General features: G+C 44.6%; 1 protein-coding gene across 8 annotated transcripts; it reads left to right on the top strand.

Annotated features, from left to right (window-relative positions):
- Positions 1-224: 224 nt before the first annotated feature.
- On the top strand, positions 225-21,677 carry RAB9A (RAB9A, member RAS oncogene family). 8 transcript variants are annotated; one of them, XM_060003080.1, is made up of 5 exons: positions 225-387; positions 1,744-1,888; positions 16,356-16,448; positions 17,179-17,283; positions 20,384-21,677. In XM_060003080.1, exon 5 carries the CDS (start codon positions 20,415-20,417, stop codon positions 21,018-21,020), a length of 606 nt encoding a protein of 201 aa, XP_059859063.1. In that variant the 5' UTR covers positions 225-387; positions 1,744-1,888; positions 16,356-16,448; positions 17,179-17,283; positions 20,384-20,414; the 3' UTR covers positions 21,021-21,677. The 8 variants fall into 8 exon arrangements, 6 of the variants coding, with proteins under 6 accessions (XP_059859063.1, XP_059859061.1, XP_059859064.1 ...); XM_060003078.1 differs by lacking the exon at positions 17,179-17,283 and adding an exon at positions 17,100-17,127; XM_060003081.1 differs by lacking the exon at positions 1,744-1,888.
- The last annotated feature ends 631 nt before the right edge of the window (positions 21,678-22,308 follow it).

Genomic DNA, 22,308 nt, shown 5'->3' with positions numbered 1-22,308 from the left:
TATTTCGTGCTCTCTCTCGCGGAAGCGTAGCCGTAGGACCAGAGGAATAGCCGACCGGAGGAGAACCCGGGATTTAGCTAGAACTGACAGGCACGGAGCGGGTGAGGGCTGGGCGAAGGAGACCTCGAGGCCCCGCCGCCCCCGGGCCCCCCGACCAGGCCCCGCCCCGCCTTCCCAGGGTTCCCGCCGGCCAGGCCCCGCCCTCTTTTCCCCGGCCCCGCCTCGTCGCCATGTTGTTCCCTCGGTGCTGGACGGGAGCAGCTGTAGTCGGACCCGGACAGTGCTGCGGACGTCAGCTGGCCGCTGGGTCCTCGACCCTCTCTCTTTCCTCACTGCACCCGGACGGGCCGGCCCGGAGCTCCCGGGCTTCCTCCGTGTGGCTGCGAGGTGAGCGGGGCGCTGACTCCCCTCGGGGCCGGGCGGGGGCCTAGGCGGGCTGCGCGGGCGTCAGAGTCTGAGAGGAGCCCGCGGGCCGCGTGTGCGGCCTGGGCCTCGGGCAGCTGGGGCGGGAGGCGTGCGTGGCCCGTGCGGGTCACTCTCCCGCCCCCGGGGTGGCGGGGCGGCCTGTTGCCCCCTGCCTCCTACTGACTGACGCAGGTGGAAAGATGGGGTCGCGCACCCAGGGAGAGAGACACACGCCCCAAGACAGACGCCCAGACGTCCTGGAGACACACACACGGGGAAGGAGATCCATCGACACCCGGTGACACATACCCAAACACCCAGGGAAAGGGACACATCCACACCAACCCCCGGGGAGACACACAGGGTCACACGGAGAAACCCACCCAGGCACGCCAACCCAGCGCACTCCCGCATGACTCATGGAGAGAAAGCAGAGGCGCGCACGATTTGATATTGGCGACCTCCGACCTGCTTCCCAGGTGGATATTTGCTAAGGTGTTGGGGCCACTCGGAAGACCAGTTGGGACGTGTGGGGTGTTATCGGATTCAGACTCTCGCTAGGGTTTCGTAATCGTGTTCCTCTCTTTCTTCCAACTTAGTATGTAGGGAGGCAAGATGAAAATTTTAAGTGCTGACCAAATAGTTGTGGAGGTATCAGTTGGTTTTTGGGTGGAGGTTTTTTTCTTTTCAAATGATGACACATCCCGTGACCGGGGTTCTTTTTAGGAATGAGTTTTCTGCTAGTTTCCAAATTGTCACGTGACCACGCTCTTTTTGTAGGATTTCGGAGGCCTGATAAAAATCAATAGATTTTGGTTCCTTTTAAAAAAATCAATTAAAAAAATTTTTCTTCCGGGTTTGTCTTTCTCTGGCATCATTGTAGTGGAAAATACGTAAATTGCCCGTAATCTCAAAAACCGTTGGGTGGAACAAAACTGAAGAGATGAAGGAAGCTCAGTATTCTTCAGCCAGGGACTTTTAAGAAGACTGTTCTTTGTTTCGCTTTTAGAAGCTTAGGTTGAAGTTATCTTCACTGCTTGCCTCCTACTCTGTGCATCTGCTGTGGCCGTCTGGGGCTTTCAGTATTTTTGTGTGGACATTGTAAATTCCTCTTGTTTGTACTAAAAAGTTTCTGGCTTGCTGACTTATTTACTTTGGAGAGTTTTGTGAGTTGGGGATATTTTTGGTTTATCATTTGTGAGGTTAGAATAGACGGAGGAAAACTAAGTAGAACATTGCTGGCCTTGACTCCAAGCCGGGTTCTTGGAGACTAAGGAAATACTTCAGTGCTCTTCCCTCTTGTCCAGCCTCTCCTATTTTCATTTCTTTCTTCCTCAGCCACTTCTTCCATCTAGACTGTGGTACTCTGGAGGCCTGCAGATAAGTTCCTTTGGTTCTAGAGACGAACTTTTAGTCTACCCTCATTTCTTACCATTTCTTGGGCGGCCACTCCAGCACTGGGAGGTCTGTGCATGTCAATCCTGTAAGTACATCATTTCATTTACTTCTCACAGCATTTCTGTGGTATTAGCTCCATTTTAAAGATGAAGAATTTGCTGGGGCGTAGGAGGGGTAGGTCTGGGTGGTGAGGGGCCAGAGCCGGGATTCAGAGCAGGGCTGTGTGAGTTTAGAGTGGTAGTTCTCAGTGGGGGGTGGAGGGTATTTGACAGTGTCTGCAGGCATTTTTGGTTCACACCTGAGAGGGTGTGCTGCAGGCACCTATTGGGTGGAGACCGGGGATGCTGCTCAACAGCCTACAATACACGGGACCCACGGCAAACAGTTGTCTGGCCCAGAATGTCGCTCGTCGCTCGCACCCAGGTTGAGAAGCCCTGCTTGACCTCAGTCTGTGTAACTCCAGAGCTCACAGTCAGCGCTCCTCTAGTTCTTCAAATGTGATGTTGGTTCCTATTTAGGGTACCGCCTCCTCATTTTTAGAAAGAGCAGGGGGTGGGGAGGATTTGAGAACTTGAAGAGATTTCCCTTGATTAAGGGACATATTCATTCATTTGAAAGATTGACCAAAAAATTTCTGATAACAGAATCTCCCCCCACCCTTTTTTTAAATATTTATTTATTTGACTGTGCCGGGTCTTAGTTGCGGCACTTGGGATCTAGTTCCCTGACCAGGAATCGAACCTGGGCCCCCTGCATTGGGAGTGTGGAGTCTTAGCCACTGGACCACCAGGGAAATCCCTCCCCCCCTTTTTTCTTCCGAAGGCAAAAGTGTCAGAACTTGAGAGTCACTGAGAGCCCTTGAAGCAGACATAGGGAATTTGGTTTCTGTATTATTCCACTTGTCAACAAACATTTTCTGAGTAGCCCGTCGGTTGCTGATACAAAGGTGCTGGTGATATGAAGGGCAATGGGGAGTCCCCACCTCCCTGAAGCTTACAGTCTAATCACAGTCATGAGATCACGTTCTAACTTTGTCCTAGAACAAAATTTATTGCCCAGCCAAGGTCATGGGCCAGGTGTCTTTAAACAAAACAGCTGGGGCTTCCCTGGTGACGCAGTGGTTAAGAATCTGCCTGCCAGTGCAGGGGACACGGGTTTGAGCCCTGGTCCGGGAAGATCCCACATGCCGCGGAGCAATGAATCCCGTGCGCCACAACTACTGAGCCCGCGTGCCACAACGACTGAAGCCCGTGCACCTAGAGCCCATGCTCCATAACAAGAGAAGCCAACGCAGTGAGAGGCCCCCGCACCTCAACAAAGAGTAGGCCCCGCTCACCGCAACTAGAGAGAGCCTGTGCACAGCAACAAAGACCCAATGCAGCCATAAATAAATAAATAAATTTGTTAAAAATTTAAAAAAAAATAGCTGCACGCCAGCACATAGGTACCTGTGTCATGGCATTTACTGTGGGTGGACTTAGGTGAAATTGGGAAAGGTTGATGTGTTTTTCTTTTAAATTTTATTGGAGTATAGTTGATTTACAACGTTGTGTTAGTTTCAGGTGTACAGCAAAGTGATTCAGTTATACATATATGTATATTCATTCTTTTTCAGATTCATTTCCCATATAGGTTATTACAGAATATTGAATAGAGTTCCCTGTGCAGTACAGTAGGTCCTGTTGGTTATCTATTTTATATATATATTACTGTATGTATGTTAATCCTAAGCTCCTAATTTATAAGGTTGATGTGTTTTTGATAGTTTTGTCAGTTGACCACATGTGAATATTTACAAGAAACAAATTGGGAAGCCATTCTTGTTGAGCATAAAATTCTTCCTTGAATTAGCCTAAGTAGACAATAGTTCTGCATGCATTTTATCATTGAAATCAAGAAATATGGGGCTCCCCTGGTGGCACAGTGGTTAAGAATCTGCCTGCCAATGCAGGGGACACAGGTTCGATCCCTGGCCCGGGAAGATCCCACATGCCGTGGAGCAACAAAGCCCGTGCGCCACAACTACAGAGCCCAGCCACCACAACTATTGAAGCCCACGCGCCTAGAGCCCGTGTTCCGCAACAAGAGAAGCCACCGCAGTGAGAAGACCACGCACTGCAACTAAGAGTAGCCCCCGCTCGCCGCAACTAGAGAAAGCCCATGCACAGCAACAAAGACCCAACACAGCCAAAAATAAAAATTAAAAATAAATTTATTTTAAAAAAAAGAACAAATAAGTGGTGACATTTTTTTAAATTGAATTTTGCATTCTTCCTCTGGCATTCTCCAGCCTGTTTTCACCATGCCTAAATCTAGCCCCTTCAGTCCATGTAGTGCTTCATTCTGGTGGCAGATATAACTCTTAGGTGAACTTTGGGAGTGAGTGAGAGGAGTCCAAAAGGGTTGGTTCTGGGAGTTCCCTGGTGGCCTAGTGGTTAGGATTCTGGGCTTTCACTGCTGTGGCCTGGGTTCAATCACCGGTTGGGGAACTGAGGTCCCACAAGCTGTGCAGCACGGCCAAAAAAAGGGTTGGCTCTGTTTAGCAATCACTGTGTTATTCTGTTATTCATGCGGTCGGCACGGCATCTTTTGTGAGGAGCTTTGCTTTTTGACTCGTGCTGATGGACAGTGTGTTGTTCATTGCAAATGGATAGATTTCTCTGCCTCTTATCAATTTTTGTCTGCTGTGGGGTAGAGGGGATGCTAAATTATACACCTAAAAATGATTGCTATCGCGTGGCGTCTAACAAAGGGATGTGTGCTCTGTTACTCCTGGAGGGGTTTTATTCTGGGAAGGATCAGAGGAATTGGTGCAGGAAGAACATCCACTTGGAGGAGTCTTGCTGGATCTGCAGTTGGCTTGCTTCTCTGGCCAGGTTAGGTCACCACATTTCTTTCTTCATAAAATGAGATGCTTTTACTTTATAATGTATGTGTATGAGAATACATGACACCAAGTAAAGACGTCACATAATTGGCTTCCAAGTACAGGCATACCTCGGAGATATTCTGGATTTGGTTCCAGACCATCGCAATAAAGTGAGTCACACAAATTTGGTTTCCCAGTGCTTATAAAAGTTACATTTATACTGTACCTGTCTATTAAGTGTGCAGTAGCATTATGCCTAAGAAAAACAATGCTTGTACCTTAATTAAAAAATACTTTATTGCTAACAGATGTTAACCATCATCTGCGTCTTTAGTGAGTTGTAATCTTTTTGCAGTACTGACATCAGTGATCACAGATCAGCATAGCAAACATAATAATAATGAAAAAGTTTAAAATATTGCAAGAATTATGAAAATGTGACACAGAGACAAGTGAGCAAATGCTGTTGGAAAATGGCGCCGATAAACTTGCTCCATGCAAGGGTTTACCACAGACCTTCAATTTGTAAAAGCCCACAGTATCTGTGAAGTGCAATAAAACGAGGTGTGCCTGTAGTTCTGCCTCAGGCAATTTGCTGGTCAAGCAGAGAGAGAGAGAGAGAGAGAGGGAGGGAGGGAGGGAGAGAGAGAGAGAGAGAGAGAGAGAGAGAGAGAGAGTGTGTGTGTGTGTGTGTGTGTGTGTGTGTGTGTGTGAGAAACACATCTCACTTGAAAGCTAGCTAGGTAATAAATTTGTTAGTCAAAACCAAGGACAAGAAAACAGGGCCTGTGACTAAGTAGGTCTTCAGCAGAACATTTATTAAGGATTTTTTTTTTTGAGGGGGTGAACTCACAAAACGCCTCAGCGAGTTTGGAAAGCTGTGATGCAGATGAAAGGTCAGGGTACCTGAGGGAAGGAGGGGGGACCCAGGAGTGTAGGTGGAGAGGGGCCGGCTACCCTGGGTTAGGGAGGTGAGGCCAGAGCTTGCCAGAAAGCCTGGGCGTGCCCGCTGGGGAGAGAACTCGGAAAACTCTCCATTTCCCAGCGTGAATCTTGGTATTGTACGTGTAGTGAAGTTGAGCTCTCCGTGTTTCCACGTTCTGGGTTCTTCCATTACTTTCTGTTAGTTTTTGACCGTGGCCGGTACAGGGTTTAGGATGCTGTTGCTTATCATGAACACAGAGAAGATGAGATCTAAGTGAATGTAGGCGAGGTCATAGCTAGATCAGCATGGGCTCGGGAGAGCCGGCCGTGCGTTTTGGAAGAAATATAGAAAGAAGCGAAGCAGGCCATGGAGGCTTCACGCTGGCTTCACTGAACCCGGCTCATTTCATCACGGGGAGTCTGAACACAGGCTCCACTTGTGTCCGAGGCCTGATGCCTTACAAATGTCTACTGTGTTTGATGGGGATGGAGAAACAGTATGGAACAACTTTCTACATTCATCCCGTGGCCACATTTCATTATCCAAGTGTGAAGGACAGCAGAGCAGTGTAGCCAGTGAACTGAGCTGCTGGGTCAGCGTGAACTGTTTTCATTCCAGGTTCTTATGAACTGGATTAGGTTTGAGGGTACAGAAGCCAAGCTCGTTTCCAGAAGGTTTGTTCTCTTGAGAGTGGTTGTGTTATCAGTGTTAGAGAAGCCTGAAAGACGCCTTACAGATTCCTGTTTCTGGAACTTGCTCTGTAGAACTTTAACAGATAGGGAGTGTTTAAATGATTTAACAGGTTTGCAAATGCTGGAACTCCCTGGGGTGTGGTGTGTGGCTAGGCGATCTCTCGGGTGTGCGCAGTTTCACACTTGCATGTGTAACCAGAGCAGTGATTAGGTGAATACACCTGAACATACATATGTGGTTTAGTTGGAAGTCAGAACAGAAGAGCTGCTTGAAGGCCACATGTTGGTGAGTGCAGAGCATTTTCTAGAATGAGTTCCAGTACTCTTAAATAAAATTTCAGCTATGCTCTTTGGGAGCAAACAGCTCCTACCCTCATATCCTCTTCCACATTAATATTTGCACAGTACCTGAATTTTATCACACTAGCCCTGGGAAACCCCGCCTCACAAAGATACGGTGTCATCGAAAGGAATGTGGTGTGAGCTAACGTGGGGACTGAACTCCCTTGAGCGCCAGTTGTGTGGCATCCTGTGGGCGGCCAGGACCTCTGTGGTGCCCTCCAAAATATCACATACCCTGCCCTGCCTGGTTTCCTGTGTGCACTGTCGCTTGATCTCCCCTCCCTCATCGTCCAGAGTGTTCCATCCCCAACTTCTGCTGCACACAGTTTATTAGGAAGTGGGTCTGCTGGTGGAGAAAGGGGCCCCTGGGTGCAGAGGAGGTGTCATGGGGTCTACCCTTGTGCTTTCCGCCCAGCCAGCCTGTCTCAGTCAGTGTTGAGAAGTGCCTCGTGCCCTCTGGGGTCTGTGTGCTCTCTGGGGCTGGTTTCTCATCGTCAGCTGCTTCTCCCCAAGTTAGGATTTCTGTCTCTTCAGTTTGTCACTGCTGGACCATTTGCTTTCCATCTTCTCGGTTTTGTTGTCTCTCATCTACAGTTGTTCTCTCTTACTGTCCTTTTTGGGTTTGTACATTTTTTAGACCTTTCCTGTCTTCTGATGGGAGTGAAGGTCACACATGTTTGACCTGCCCTGTTTAATTAGACCAGGGGGAAGTTATTTAATCTTTATGAACTTGGTTTATTGATCTATAAAACATGGGTGGTAGTGTCCGACTTGCAGGTGACTTCAAGGTGCTCTCTGCCAGGTACCTAGTAGACATTCAGTGAACAGTGGTGGCTGATGTTACTATGGTCATAGCGTTTGTTATTTGAGCAAACAAAAGAATGGCAGTAGGTAGGGAGGGAAGTGGACATGTTTCTTGTGTGGGTGAATGAAGTGGGTAAGACAGAAGAAGAAAGAGATTTTGAAAATGGGGGAAATACTTAGTTTGGTGTTAGATATGTTGAATTTGAACTGCCATCAGAGTACCAGATGAATATATTATAAAGGGGGTTGGAATTCTTATCTGGTGCCCAAGGGGTGGGAGGGTGGAGGTGGGCTTTAGTTTAGGAATCACTGGGTTTTATATCCCAGGAAGATACGGTTTGGGAAGAGGTAAGCTCATCAACCTTGTGGTACATCTCCTTAAGAGCCCGTTAGAAAAGGGAGCCATCTAGGTTGCAGAAAGCCAACGGGGTGAGGGGAAGAGAAAGCAGAAACTATTATCAGAGTAGTTTTATGAACAATGAAGTAGGAAGCATTTTCAAGGTCATTGCCAGGCTGTTTAGACCTAATAGAGGCAGTAATGGTGGCTGAGTCCTGGCTAAGACTTGAAGGTCCTACTGAGGCCTCCAGCTATGGATGTGATACTTACAAGACCCTTTCCTAGTTGGGCCTCCATTACCTTATTTGTTTAAAAAAAAAAAAAAAAAAGCCTTGTGTACCCTTCTGAGATTTTATATCATGTACATTCAGATAAATCTCTACATCTCAGAGTTCACTGTCTACTAGGCGGGCCTCTGGTGAGAACATTGGTCAACCATGAGCGTGTGTCTCTAGAAGTGTACACAGGGAAGTCCTAAGAGAGGCACTTTTTTCATTATTTAGGGCTGCATGTGCCTTAGGGCATTTAGATGAGGACCCAGGAGAAGCCAATGGACTGGCCATTAGGAGGTCTCTGGTGACTTTTGCTGACATTCAGGGGGATAGAGGGGTTGAGAAGCTGCGTTTAGTGAGAGGGTAGAGGGTTGATCAGGCACAGAGCCGAAATGGGTAGTGATGGCAGAGTAAGTTGGGGCTTGGAAAGCTCTTTGTAAGCGAAGTCAGCTTCAGTACCTTGGTGGGGACAAACTGGAGCATCACTGATGGAGAAGTGGGATGAAGTGAACTTTATATTTCTTTAATTGATCACACGAAATATACAAAAGCTACCTGCAGTGCTCTTAAATTTCTTCTCATTTTGACTTGGTGACAACTTCCTTGAAGAATGGGAGCCTCTAATCTAGTTGAGTCCTGTACGCCAGACATACAGCTGTTCTCTTTAAATAGACCTTGGGAAATTCCACTCCTCTTATTTAATTTCTCTAACAGCCAAAGAGTTCTACCTGCTGTGGCCCTCGTGGTCAGTGTTGCTATACTAACTCTTCCCTGAGCTTATATGGAAGTTCTCCAGCTCTTAACCTTTTCTGCTCCAAATTAAAGATACCAGTTTTCTTATCTAACTTGAAGAGACAAGTCAGAACCAAGGTTCCCTTAAGTTACAGCAGATCATTTAGGAATCACATTTAGTTTGTGTTTTGCTGCTTTAATGTATTTTTCTAACATGCATATTAAAATTCATTTCTTTCAGGACTTCCTTGGCAGTCCAGTGGTTAAGACTCCGTGCTTCCAATGTAGGGGGCGAGGGTTCGATCCCTGATCAGGGAACTAAGATCCCACATGCTGTGCGGCATGGCAAAAAAAAAAAAAAAATCATTTCTTTCATAATGCAGTCTTCTTCCTGAAGTACCTAGGTGTACTTCCCAGTATAGTTTTCCTATTTTGTGACCTTTATCCATTTCTTTGCATTTTAATTCTGTCCCCCAAAGTGCAGCCTTTAACTATCCCCACTCTTTTCTGTCAAGCATTTCAAGTGCCTTTTTCAGGTGTCTTATTATAGGTAGATTTATGCTTGTTCCTTTTAAGGACTTCATTAAATAAAACAAAGAACAAAATGTGATCCTCACTTATAGGATTAGCAGTTTCCTGGGAATAAGTCTCTTCATTGAACTGTCACAGTTCATGGTCAAAGTGTAATATTAGGAAAGTCTTATGGGTGAGGGAAATAGTAACGCCACGTAAAGATGAAAGTCTTGAGGGTGTTATGAACTACACAGATCGATCACACGAAATATACAAATATTGCAGACATGTATTGATCATTTCTTGAGGTCCAGATTCCTTTAAGAATCTGGTGAAACCTTTTTATACTCTTTCCAGAGAAAGGCTCAAGTACATGCTTCCATCCGTACCCTCATCCTTATTTCACATGTGATTCTAGGAGGTGCATTTTCCCCCTGCAGCTCCTTCATTAAGCACACTGGATACCTGTACTGTTTAATACAATACTCATGTAGCTATTTAAGTTTAAACGAATTGATATGAAATAAAATTAACAATTCACTTCTTCAGCTGGACCAGCCGCATTTCAAGTGCTCAGGAGACACATGTGGTTAGTGACGACGGTATTGGGCATAAGAACATTTCCGTCATCACAGGAAGTTCTGTTGGATCATGCTGCTCTGTACTTTCAGGATGATTTAAGAAAATTGAATTCCTTAACCAAATCTGTTTTTTTCTCCTCTCTTCTCCCTTCCCACTCTCTCCACCACTGTTAATGGTTAGTATACCTAACTACAAAGGTGCCTTGTTTTAAGCAAAATTGAAAGTATGTATTTCTTTAAAGTTTAATTAGCTCATCTTCATAAAAGAGTACTTACTGAAACGAGTTCCTTAAGTAGAGTGAGCTGCTCTGATATCGTGGTAGCGTGGTTTGATTTACACAGCATTTTCCTTGTCTAGCTGTCTCTGAGGTAATGCTCAGTGGCCACCTAGATAATTTATTTCATCTGCCAAGTTGTGCCTCCAGTTTGGTCTGTTCTTGTGGAATTTTGCTTAATTCTTTTTGTTTTGGTTGACCTTTTGCTGTAAGAGATCATGCCCATTATTACACTTAATGACTTCCTTGACTTGCCTCTCTCGTGTGTTTCAGCAAAGACGACCAGGAAGACTGGAAATAAAGGGTGGAGCTAATAGGCTGTTAAGAGAGACACCTGTATTAAGATATGAGGAAACAAATACACCTCAGGCGAAAATAGAAATAATGTAGGGATTATCCATGCTTTTGTTGCCTTGGTTAGTTTCTTCAAGCCTCGGTTTCTCAAGCTATGAAATGAAGTGGCGGGCTTCCCTGGTGGCGCAGCGGTTGGGAGTCTGCCTGGCGATGCAGGGGACACGGGTTCGTGCCCCGGTCCGGGAGGATCGCACATGCCGCGGAGCGGCTGGGCCCGTGAGCCATGGCCGCTGAGCCTGCGCGTCCGGAGCCTGTGCTCCGCGACAGGAGAGGCCCGCGTACCGCAAAAAAAAAAAAAAAAAAAAAAAAGAAATGAAGTGGCATGCCTCTCACTAGGGCATTCAGAGTGAGTGCAAAAGGAATGTGTGATTTTGGGGGGAAAAAAATTGTTCCTAAATTTAAACCAGGAGTGATAAATTCAGTTTAAGGTTTTGGAAGTGAGAGTTAGTCACGGGGTTTCAGATTTGAAAATCTGAAATTTTGAGGAAGCAGTTTATAAACCCAGCCTACTCTCCCTTTGATAACTTGTTAGAGGAATGTCGTTTTTCAGCGTTTCCTGTTGCATTCTGTACTTATTTTAAAGAGGTTTCCTCATGTGACTTTCAAGTAAGAATCAATTTTTTTGTCCTCTCCCACACATTTCCCCCCCCACACATTTTAATAGACCTCAAAAATAGAATGGGGGAAGGAACTAATTGAATAGAGAAACACAGAACTGTAAGTACGGTAAGTACAAATAGAAAAATAAGAGTAGAATAACAAGAATGAAGGAGGAAGTAGTTCACTCTTTGTTCTCAGTTTAGCATTCATTTGGTACCTCATCGAATGGAAAGCTTTGTACTAGATGTTGCAGAACCAAAAAAGGACAAATGAATGGATGGCATTAGGTGTTGTGTGTCCCTCCCAGGGAGTTGACGCTGTAATTAGGAAACACATGTACACAACTGACAGATGGTTAAAACATAAGTGAAGGAGAGCTGTAATAGAGGTGGAATGATGATGAGAATGAGGAGAAAGATTAGGTTTCAGGGGGCGGGGGGTGGGGGTGGCAAAAGTGGGCCTTCGGATGACTAGGATTTTCATAGCTGTTGATGTGTGCGGGGGTCCTGCTAGTCCAAGATAAGGGCCTGAGCAAAGGCTGGACAGTAAATGCCTGTGATAGGTTTGGGGATGGTGACTTGTAGGGATATAATTGAGACAGGCAGGTATATGAGGTTGGGGCGCTCTTGGAATGCCATGCCCAAAATCCTGTATAATAAAAGTTATAAAGAAATAAATGGGTTTCATTATCTGTAAGAATGGAGGCAGTTAGATCAATGACCAATAAATACTGTCTACCTTTAATCCATACAAACATTTCTATTTGAGATATATATTCTCCATGCTTGGGTCTGACTCCCCCTTGGTTTACTGTAATATAGTAATTGGCTTTGGAAGCCAGCATGGGGGTGGAGAAGGCCAGGGAAAAGGCTACTACTGATATACTATCCATAAACAATTGATAGTGCAAGATAAAAGTACACAATAGAAAAGCTGGAAAAATAGTGTTATGAAAAGGAAAGGGTTGGCATACAATGCACTTTTTTTATCTTTAGTTTTGAGGTATTTGCTGAAAGCATGGTTTATTTTCTTTCCTGCCAGTAACCTACTTAACCAACTTCCTGTTCAGATTACTGTGTGCCATGTATGACATGCATTGGTGCCACCACATGGTATTGTAATCCTAATAGAGTATCTATTGTGTGTGTAACTTTCTTATTGAAAAGGATACTGCTGAAGGGACAAGGAGATCATCTGTGGCACGTGTAAATCTAATGTTAGGGTCTTACTGCTAATTCTGAGGCCGATGTAATTCCCATACCGTAAAATTCACCTTTTTAATGTATACAATTCAGTTGTTTTTAGTATATACACTAAATTGTGCAACTGTCACCACTATCTAATTCCAGAGTATTTCTGTCATACCCGCCCCCCCGAAAAAAAAGAAAGAAAGCAACCCCATACCCATTAGCAGTTACTCCCGATTCCCTGGAACCACCAGTCTACTTTCTGTCTCTATGGATTTGCCTATTCTGAACATTTCATATAAATGGGATAATATATATATGGCCTTTTGTGTGTGGCTTCTTTAAATTATAATGTTTCTGAGGTTCATCCACGTTGTTGCGTGCATCAGTACTTCATTCCTTTCTTTGACTGATTAATCTTCCATTGTATGGATAGGCTACATTTTATTATCTATTCATCAGTTGATGGACATTGGATTGTTTCCATTTTTTGGCTATTGTAAATACTGCTACTTTGAATATTCATGTACAAGTTTTTGTGTGGATGTGTTTTCATTTCTCTTAAGCATATGCCTAGGAGAGGAATTGCTGGGTCATGATGTTAACTCTGTGTTTACACCTTTTTGGGGAACCGCAGAATCGTTGCACCATTTTACCTTCCTACCAGCAGTGTATGAGACTTCTAGTTTTCCCACATCCTCAGCAACACTTGTTATTGTCTGCCTTTTTGGTTTTAGTCATCCTAGTGGGTGTGAAGTGGTGTCTCATTATAGTTTTGATTTGCATTTCACTACCTGGCCAATGATGTTGACCATTTTTGCCCATTTTTAAGTTTTTTTTTTTAAAATTATTATTGTTTAATTTAAAGAGTTCTGGATACAGGTCCTTTATCAGATATATGATTTGCAAATATTTTCTCCCATCCTGTGGGTTGTCTTTTCACTTTCTTGACAGTATCCTTTGAAGCACAAAAGTTTTAAATTTTGACGAAGTTCAGTTTACCTAATTTTTCTTCTGTTGCTTGGGTTTTGGGCTTCATACTGAGTTATTTTTAATATAATCTGAGTTACAGAAAAATTTAAGAAGCAGTTGTCCTTAAGGTCTGGTGGATAGCAGTATTTGATGAAACTTTAAAAGAAAATCATTTCTATTTCATTTCAATTAAGGCATTCAGTCAAGCTAGGCTTTAAGTGAAAATGAAGCTTTAAAAATACTTTTGAGTCTGCCAACCCCTGCCCAAATTGCAGATTCAAGAGCAAAATAAATTATTTTGGTTCCTTTAAAAAATACACATTTGACATTAAAAAAAGCAGTATGAATTTGCAACCAAATCAGGACTTTGAAGACTGAACTCGGTATTGATTATTCGAGGTTTTCTTGCAGACTTTCATGTTAACCTGTGAGCTTTTACATGGTGTCATCACGGTGTGCACGTTCTTCAAGTTTATCACTTAACAATGTATTTCTACAGACCCGAGTCTCCATGTCTCCTCAAGGGCGGCAGACGATCCCCAATTATGCATTTAGGTCATTTCCATTTGCCCCACTGGGAAAGTCCGTCCTTCCTTCCTTCCTTTCCCTCCCTTCCTTTCTTTCAAGATGGTTTTAGAATGGTATGGGTATGTATTTTTTGGTAGAGTCTAGAAAACTGACAACTCAGGGAAAAGTCTGGGCATTTTTGTCATGGTATAATACATTTCCATTAATTGAATCTTTTTAGAGAGCTTGTTTCATTATAAAAATGAAATTGCCATGGGACTTCCCTGGTGGTGCAGTGGATAGGACTCCGTGCTCCCAATGCAGGGGGCCCAGGTTTGATCCCTGGTCAGGGAACTAGATCCCACATGCATGCCGCAATTAAGAGTTCGCGTGCCACAACTAAGGAGCCCGCGTGCCGCAACGAAGGAGCCCACGTGCTGCAACCAAGACCGCACGCATGCAAATAACTATTTAAAAAAATGAAATTGCCATGATAGGCATGCTGATTTCAGTATTGTCTCTGCACATAGAGGTACGTTTAGGGTGTGCTAGGAGCGCAGGGGAAGGGCTTCACGGGGAGACGAGGTCTAGCTGCATCTCCAAGGGTGAGCAGGAGTTCGCCGCCCACCAGAGAGCAGGAGGAAGGGTTTGTAGTGAATATCCTACTGCAGTCTCAAGTATGAGGCCCAACCACCGCAGTTTTCAACCCCAGAGCTCGCTGATACCATTGGTATTGACAGTTGAGAGGGATCGTAAGGGATCCATCGCAGCTCTACCCGAGGCCTCCCTCCTGCCCTCGCCACAGTCTACTCTTGATCGCAGCCAGCTACCTTTCTGGACTCCGCATCTGTTCAGGTTGTGGGCTGCAGAAGCCATTTCAGGGCTCCGCTCACTCCGAGGGTGTCAGCAGAAATCCTTCCGTGGCTGCTGAGGCCCTGCCCCTCCAGTCCCGTCGTCACAGCTTGCTCCGCTCTCCGCGGCTCCAGGTGTTTGGCCCACCCTGGGCTCTCCCAGGACGTGCGGGGTGCCTTGGCAGGGCCTTCGCACCACTGGTCCCGCTTCCTGGTTCTGGCCCCTCCCCCTTCTCACAGGTTCCTCCTCCTGCTGCTGAGCTTTGTCGGTGGTCAGACCAAATCCCCCAGCAGTGGACTCAGCCTTTGGGGAGGCTGGTCCTAAGGACAGCGTGTGCCTGACATGGTCATGGAGACGCTGCTTTTGAACAGCCCACGCTGGAGACTGGTGCGTAGTCTCGCGCTAACACAGGTGAACACTGCCGGTGGTCCTCTGGCCTTGGAAGTTACCACTTTCTTTAACTGAGCAGCAGGTGAAGTAGCTCTCTGTGTTACAGGATCGTGTTGGATGAAAATGTAATTCCCTTGATAGCTGGAATCACGCAGCTCCGTGAGATGCTCACACCTGGGGCCTGGTCTGACCTAGGGAGCCGCAGGGGCAGAATCCCTGCACTGTTTAAGCTGTTCTTTGGGTTTTGGTTGGGTGTTGTACTCTATAGCACGTACCTCTCATCTGTAAGACTTGCATCAGTTGTAACACAAGAGGGTTTGTGCCCGGATTGTCAGCTCCCCCAACTACTAGCCCCACCTGCCAGGGCCTGAGTGTGGCCTGCATCCTGAGTGCCTGGGCCGGGGAGGCACGCACTGAGGACTCCTGCAGAACTGCTTTCCCACCTGCTCCACGCGCTTCTGGGAGGCGCCGCAGGGTTCTGCAGATGTGTGATTGCAATTGCATTTAAAACATGTTCAAACTGTGGAAACTCTAATAGAACTCAGATGTGCTTTATCTATGTGTCAGTGGATTGAATACTAGTAGTTCTGTCAGATTAACTTGTTTTTGTGCAGGTCTCGAAATAAAGCAAGCAAGTGGAAGACGCTTGCCATTGCTACCCCTTCTTTTCATTGTACGTACGAGAGTAACAGGAGAACCCTCTGAAATAAATGCAAAGGCAGCCGAGACTGCCGCGCCTGTGGGTTAACTACTGCGCTTTGGAGTCGGTCGCATTCCGATCTCACTCCCCCCGTGCCCCCCCCACTAGCTGTGTGAGCTCAAGCAAGGACCGTAACGTCTCTGAGTCAGTCTTCATCCATAGGGTAGGGATAATGAGAGGCTTGTGAGGAGTGAACACAGTGAAGCAGAGTCAGTGGCTTGCAGGGCTCAGTCAGTGTTAGCGTGGTGATGGTGGTGATTTTATCCTTAACCCCCAAATATCAAGATTCTGAAGGGTAGCATTTTTTTCATCGATTGAATTTATAAGTTGAAGGCTGCTTTATGTAAGTCCCACAAAAATGCCCTTTGCTTTTAAAAAAGGGAGGGACAGGGGTTTGGAACTGTGGGTTTAGACCGAAAGAGGCTAGTACTTCAGCACAGCTCTGCCTACTCGGCACAGGAAACCTTCACCCTGAATTTGGTCTGTAGGACTGGGATCCTTTGGCTTCCTAATGTCTGCCTGCATTGCCCTCTCGTTTGTTCTGCCCATGACTCTTCTGAAATTTGACTGAAGAAATGGCCATAAAAGAAATCTACCTAGTTTCTGTAAAACTCCCAGTAAAGACTTCTTCATGCGTCCATTCCACAGAAACTCCCTGCACTCCTATAATGAGCCTGGCACAGTGGTGAACCGCTTTCCCTGTTGTCCATGTCCAAGTGGATCTCCCCGACAGCCCTAGAGGTAGGTACTGCTGTCACCAGAGTCCCCAGAGCTGCAGGATGTCAAATAGCTTGTCCACAAGTCTGTGCTCTTGGCCTTTGGCACAGGGAACCAGTTCTCCTTTCTGACGGTGGGCCTCCATTCGCTCACAAAGTTTCCTGTCTGCCTTGGCTGCCCAGAAAGAAGCTTCACGAAATTCTGCACTGCCTTTAGTCTTTGCCTGACGTTTCCTGTGTCACATTGGGTGCCTCTCCCTTGAGTGGTCCTTCTTTTTTCCTTCTTTGTGTTAGCTTTATTCTGTGGAATATGGTTGTTCTGAACCACTCAAAATTTGGGCAGATTTTGAATAATTTATATTTTACATTTCATCTTAACCAAATTTTACAGCTGTCTAAATGGGATACTTAGAAAGGTAGGATGGGTGGGGGCAGGTGAAAAACTTGTTGGAAAACAACAATGGTTAAAGTGTAGTATTTGATTCTAGGGCTATTTTTAGGCTGAGAAAGGTCATGGGCAGCTTTCAGGTGTAGTTTTCCTTTTAAATTAAGAATCTAGCTACTAATGGAAGTCAGACATTTCTTTTGCATTTTAATTCTTGTGTTTACTCTTAAAGTTATGAAAACAGATTGAATGTACATTGCTAAGGTGTGCTTTATGATTTTTTCTTTGCAGATGATGATGTTTGAACTGAACAATTAAGGTAAGATTATGGCTTATGTGACATGCTTTTCTTATGCATATTTCTTTGTAGGGTTTAGCTGATTGCTAAAGTCATGTTTTAGCTTGGGTGAAGAATATTGCCTTTGGGCAGTCCTTCTAAACTGGAGTATAAAAGGCCTTCATATTACATTTTAAGGTAAGTTTTGAAAAGAACGTATCAGGATACCTTTATTCATTCAGCTTATACTAAAGAAGTTTCAAAGCATTTTACTGTTTTCAGAGAAGAAAAAGGGAACATTTTTAATGTTCATAAACTCATTATGTTAATGTAGAGATTGCATGAAGCTAGCTTTTGTTAGATGTCAGTGGGAAATAAGATAGTTTGTATAATTATCTATATCACCGTGCATGTTTATATTCAATGCTGCAGTTAGACTCGGAGAGCTGTTTGTGTCTGCATTAGTTGTTTGAGCAAATGCCAACGTACCCCCAAATAGGGTATCTGGGAGGCCCCAAACTATAGATGAGAAATGTAAAAAATCGTACCCTATTTCCTGGTGTGTGGGTCTAGCATATCCCAAATTTGTTTGCTCAGAATAAGGGCACAAACTAGGAAATCCCACATTATTATGAAAAAAGAAAAGAACTATGAAAGTGTCCTGATAGAGTTAATGAATTACAAATCTCAAGGAATTTCTAAGACTTAATTTGGTAGATGTATGTAACCACACATCTGGGTGGAGGTTGTCAGATTGCACAGTCTGGTTTATAATTTGATGTACAGATCCTAACAAGTTGATGCTGTACAATGAAACTTTGTGTCCAGTGAGGCAGTTAGAGACTTATTAAAATCCTGAGATAAATGATAGACTAGAATTCAGCACATCTGTTACACCCTTGTAACACAATGTGGAACGTCTGTGTTTATGTATCTTCAAAATCATGGGAAAGGAACAACCTTGGGATGGGGGGCTGCTGGGGGAGGTTCCCAGTGTGGGGGATGACTGTGCTGAGCGGTTCTGAGGGCCCCGTGGTTAGTTCGTGAAGCGGGGCTGGGTTCGCCAGCAGAGCGAGCAGCACGTGTCGGGACGAAGGCAAGGGCGAGCGTGAGGGCTGAGCCCGTGGATCTGAGTTTCACTTCCCTGTAACAGTGCGTTTCTGAATGGCTGATGCCAGGAATGGGGAGCAGGGTCAGGTGTCTTGCCTTAGAAGTTGGCCTTAGAACTGAATCTCTGGAGAAGCACTGAAGAATGTTAAGGAGGGAGCATTAGATGCTTTCCTTATGTCAGAATAGTTGGTGTGCTGTTTTGGTTTTGCTACTCTTTTTTTCTAAGTTGAAGTCGTGTAATCAAGATTCCAAAGAATTAAACAAAGGAACCGATTTAGTGCACTGTTACTATGTCAGGAAATTAAAGGGCTTGAGATAGTTTGAGTTTCCTCCCTAACATTAATTTAGCCGGGGCATTGGGCAGAGCCATCCACTGAAGTCGAAAAGTCTCCAAGTAGTACGCACTTTAACTGCCTCACACTTTTGTTGGCCAGTTTAAATTGTGTTAATTATAGTAGTAATTACTGTAGTAATTTAAAAACACCAATAAGAGTTAGGGACGAGTTGCCACATATTTATAAGAATAGTGTGTAGCATGTAGTAGGAAATGCAGAATTCTTGCACGTTATGGGAATTGTTCAGTTACATTATACTGGGTCATACTTGCATATAACCAGGCGACTGCCAGATAATGTTTGTTTACTGCAGTGATTTTGCAAATTCATCCTAGTCAATACAACAATTATTGTTCATGCCTTTATTACCTTCCCATTGAGGGATTCACAATATCTACTTTCATGTTAAAGTTAATTACCAATTTTGCTCTAGGGCTGTGCTGTCCAATACAGCTGTTGGCTCTTTAAATGTGACTATTCAAATTAGTGAAAATAATATAAAATATTATTTTATATAAATTCATTTATATATATGTATATAATTATATAAAATATAATTTTATATAAATTCATTTTCATTTTATATAAATTCATTTCCTAGCTCCCACTAGCCACTTGTGGGTAGTGGCTGACAGTCCAGATGGAGGACATCTCCATCATTGCAGAAAATTCTGTTAGTGCTACTCTAAAGGTTGTCTTCCTTTACAAATATCTTAAAAGCCATTTAATACTGAAATATTTACAGTTTAAATGATATAATTTGATTCAGAATAATTGGGCAGAAGGAGAATGGGACGCTGTGGAGGAAACAAGATTTGCTGTAAGTTGATAATTGGTGAAGCTAGGTTTAGGGTCTGTGAGGTGTCATCATATTATTCTCATTATTCAGAAATTGTGTATGTTTGAAAATTTTCATAATAAAGAATTAAAACAGAAGCCTTAAATAGGAACAGTGCTCCCACCAGCCTACAAAAGGGCGTCTGAATCTCCGTACCCCCCCAGCCCCCCCCCAGGGGACTGGTGGTGGGGAGGGGGAGTTAGTCCTGCCCCAGGGCTTCCCCTAAAGGGTACGCATGGTACCACATTTTTGTTTAATGTTCATTTCATTCCCCCTCGAAACACACGAGTAACAGCCCAGGCTCACATTTGTTCAGAAGAGTTGGAGCTGCCCAAATGAATCTTGTGGGTAGAATGTGCTAGGTTATAATATTATATCAAAAATTCGAGTGGTGCTGACATTAATGTTAGCCAACTCAAAATAGTGTTCCTAATGAAAAGAATAGAGTCCTTTACTCGGTGGTTGGCTTCGGTCTGTTCACAGCCAGATCAGTCAGTTCTGTCTCTGGTTTCCTGCTTACCAGCTCCTATGGTGATGGCGCTGGGAGAGAGAAAGAGGGGGTTGTCTAGAAACCCGCTGGCCTGAGAGGAAAGCCATCAGTGAACACTGTCACCATGCCACCAGAGGGCTGTTTGCAGTTGCTACAGAAACGTGCCCACTTCGGTGTCCTACTGCATCTCTAACAGATGGTGGCAGGGCTTATTGTGAGCCAAGAGGAACGGTTGAGAGGACAGTCTTTGGGGTCAGACTTGGCCTTGAGTGCTAGCCTCAGTCAACGGTGGCCCGAAGAAGGGGAAGAATGAGCCCTCAGCAGCTGTCAGAGAGAGTGACGGTCGGGTGGTGCCTGGCACGAGGTGGAGGGCTCAGTAGGTGACATCTCTTGCCGTCCGGTATTCCCTGTGCAGAAAGGAATTGGGGCTCTGTGTTTTATTTCCCTTAGACACTGACATTCATAGAGGCATGTAGAACCATGTAAAGGAATAAAGGAATGTAATGGTACCCTTTTATTTTACAGGGTTCCGAAATCAGAGATCTTGAGATTAAAAATGGCAGGAAAATCATCGCTTTTTAAAGTAATTCTCCTTGGAGATGGTGGAGTTGGGAAGAGTTCTCTAATGAACAGATATGTGACTAATAAGTTTGATGCCCAACTCTTCCATACAATAGGTGTGGAATTTTTAAATAAAGATTTGGAGGTGGATGGACATTTTGTTACCATGCAGATTTGGGACACCGCCGGTCAAGAGCGGTTCAGAAGCCTGAGGACGCCATTTTACAGAGGTTCTGACTGTTGCCTGCTTACATTTAGCGTCGATGATTCTCAAAGCTTCCAGAATTTGAGTAACTGGAAGAAAGAATTCATATATTATGCGGATGTGAAAGAGCCCGAAAGTTTTCCTTTTGTGATTTTGGGTAACAAGGTTGACATCAGCGAGCGGCAGGTGTCTGCAGAAGAAGCTCAAGCCTGGTGCAGGGACAACGGCGACTATCCTTACTTTGAAACAAGTGCAAAAGATGCCACGAATGTTGCAGCGGCCTTTGAGGAAGCAGTTCGAAGAGTGCTTGCTACCGAGGATAGGTCAGATCACTTGATTCAGACAGACACGGTCAGTCTGCACCGAAAGCCCAAGCCCAGCTCATCTTGCTGTTGAAGTTCGAGAGGTTGCCCTTGCGATCTAACCAGGTCACACACATGCACAGATAAGCACAGGGTGGAGACAAGAATTCGTGTTTGCAGCAATGGATCGTGTACTCATAAAATTAAACTAACCATATTGCTGCCTTGTTAGTGGGTGGGAGAAGGGACACATCCACTCACAGGAGAATCTCTTTACGCAGTAATGGCACCTTACCTTTATAAGTTGTAACGGTTGTCTAATAATGTTTAATTTAAATATGTATGTCACAGAGCTAATAAATGAGATGACCAAGACTTTATAATTAAAACAAAACACTTGAGTATTCTAGAAGTTACTGTTTTTTCCCCGGGAAAATGGAGAACTACTTTTTCTATGTGTATATTTTTATGTAATTAGCACTCTGTTCCTGGTTCAGGGAAAACATGTCCTAAAGCAATAATGTTAGATATTAAAGATTAAAATCCAGTGCATTTGCCGTGTAGTCATGTGATTTGAGGATGTGTTCATTCGGTTTAGAATTATGTGCGTGTTCGCTTTTTCATTCTACGTATCAGGATTGATCTCACTTGTAATCACTTGTCGTTTGTGTGCCCCCCTCAACCCCCAACACAGAAGCCGGCTTTATCACTCTTGGAGGAGGTACTGCTTCTGGATTGTACTGTGTGTGCGGGTAAATGAAGACATCTTTGTTTGGTCATGTATTTATTCTGTGTCTTCTACGTCACTGAGCTTTGTTTAGTGATTTGGTCTCAAGGAGATTTTTCGTCATTCTGCTGCAATGAGCAGCCTTATTGATAGAGCAAGTTGTGGTCTTTCGTGGGTAAAGTGCACCCACTGCGCCATTCATGCCGATCCCATCCCGCAGAGGCACACCAATGCCAGGCGCACGTGTTAGAGAGGACAGGACCCTTGGCTGTGGAGCGGTGGGTTATCAAGCGACAAGCTTTGGGGGGGCTGTCCTGTGCAGGGGAGTACATTTCGGAACAGCTAGGTTGGGAGATTTCTCTCCCTGGCCCCGCTCCTTGGAACCACTTGACACAGAACGCCAATACAGTAAGCTCAGCTTTTGAAAATCTAATTTCCTAACACAACAGATTTGGCTCTAAGCAAAACATTTTCACATTTTAAATCTGGGGAAATTAAATCTCCTTATAGTCTCAGGTTAGAGAGAGCTGTAGTTTTTATTATTTATAATCAATTCCGCCCCGCCCCACCAAACTATAATCCTCCATTCAGAAAACAAAATAGGAATCCACCATTAAGAAACGAGTGTGTATTATATATTCCCTTTGTTTTTTTC

Source organism: Delphinus delphis, chromosome X (assembly GCF_949987515.2).
Source record: "Delphinus delphis chromosome X, mDelDel1.2, whole genome shotgun sequence".
Classification (NCBI taxonomy): Eukaryota; Metazoa; Chordata; class Mammalia; order Artiodactyla; family Delphinidae; genus Delphinus; species Delphinus delphis.
Note: the sequence above shows the minus strand (reverse complement) of the source record. Positions and strands in the feature narration are given on the sequence as shown.

Coding starts and splice junctions, on each gene's coding strand:
- RAB9A (XM_060003083.1), top strand. CDS start 20,415: ATGGCAGGAAAATCATCGCTTTTTAAAGTAATTCTCCTTGGAGATGGT.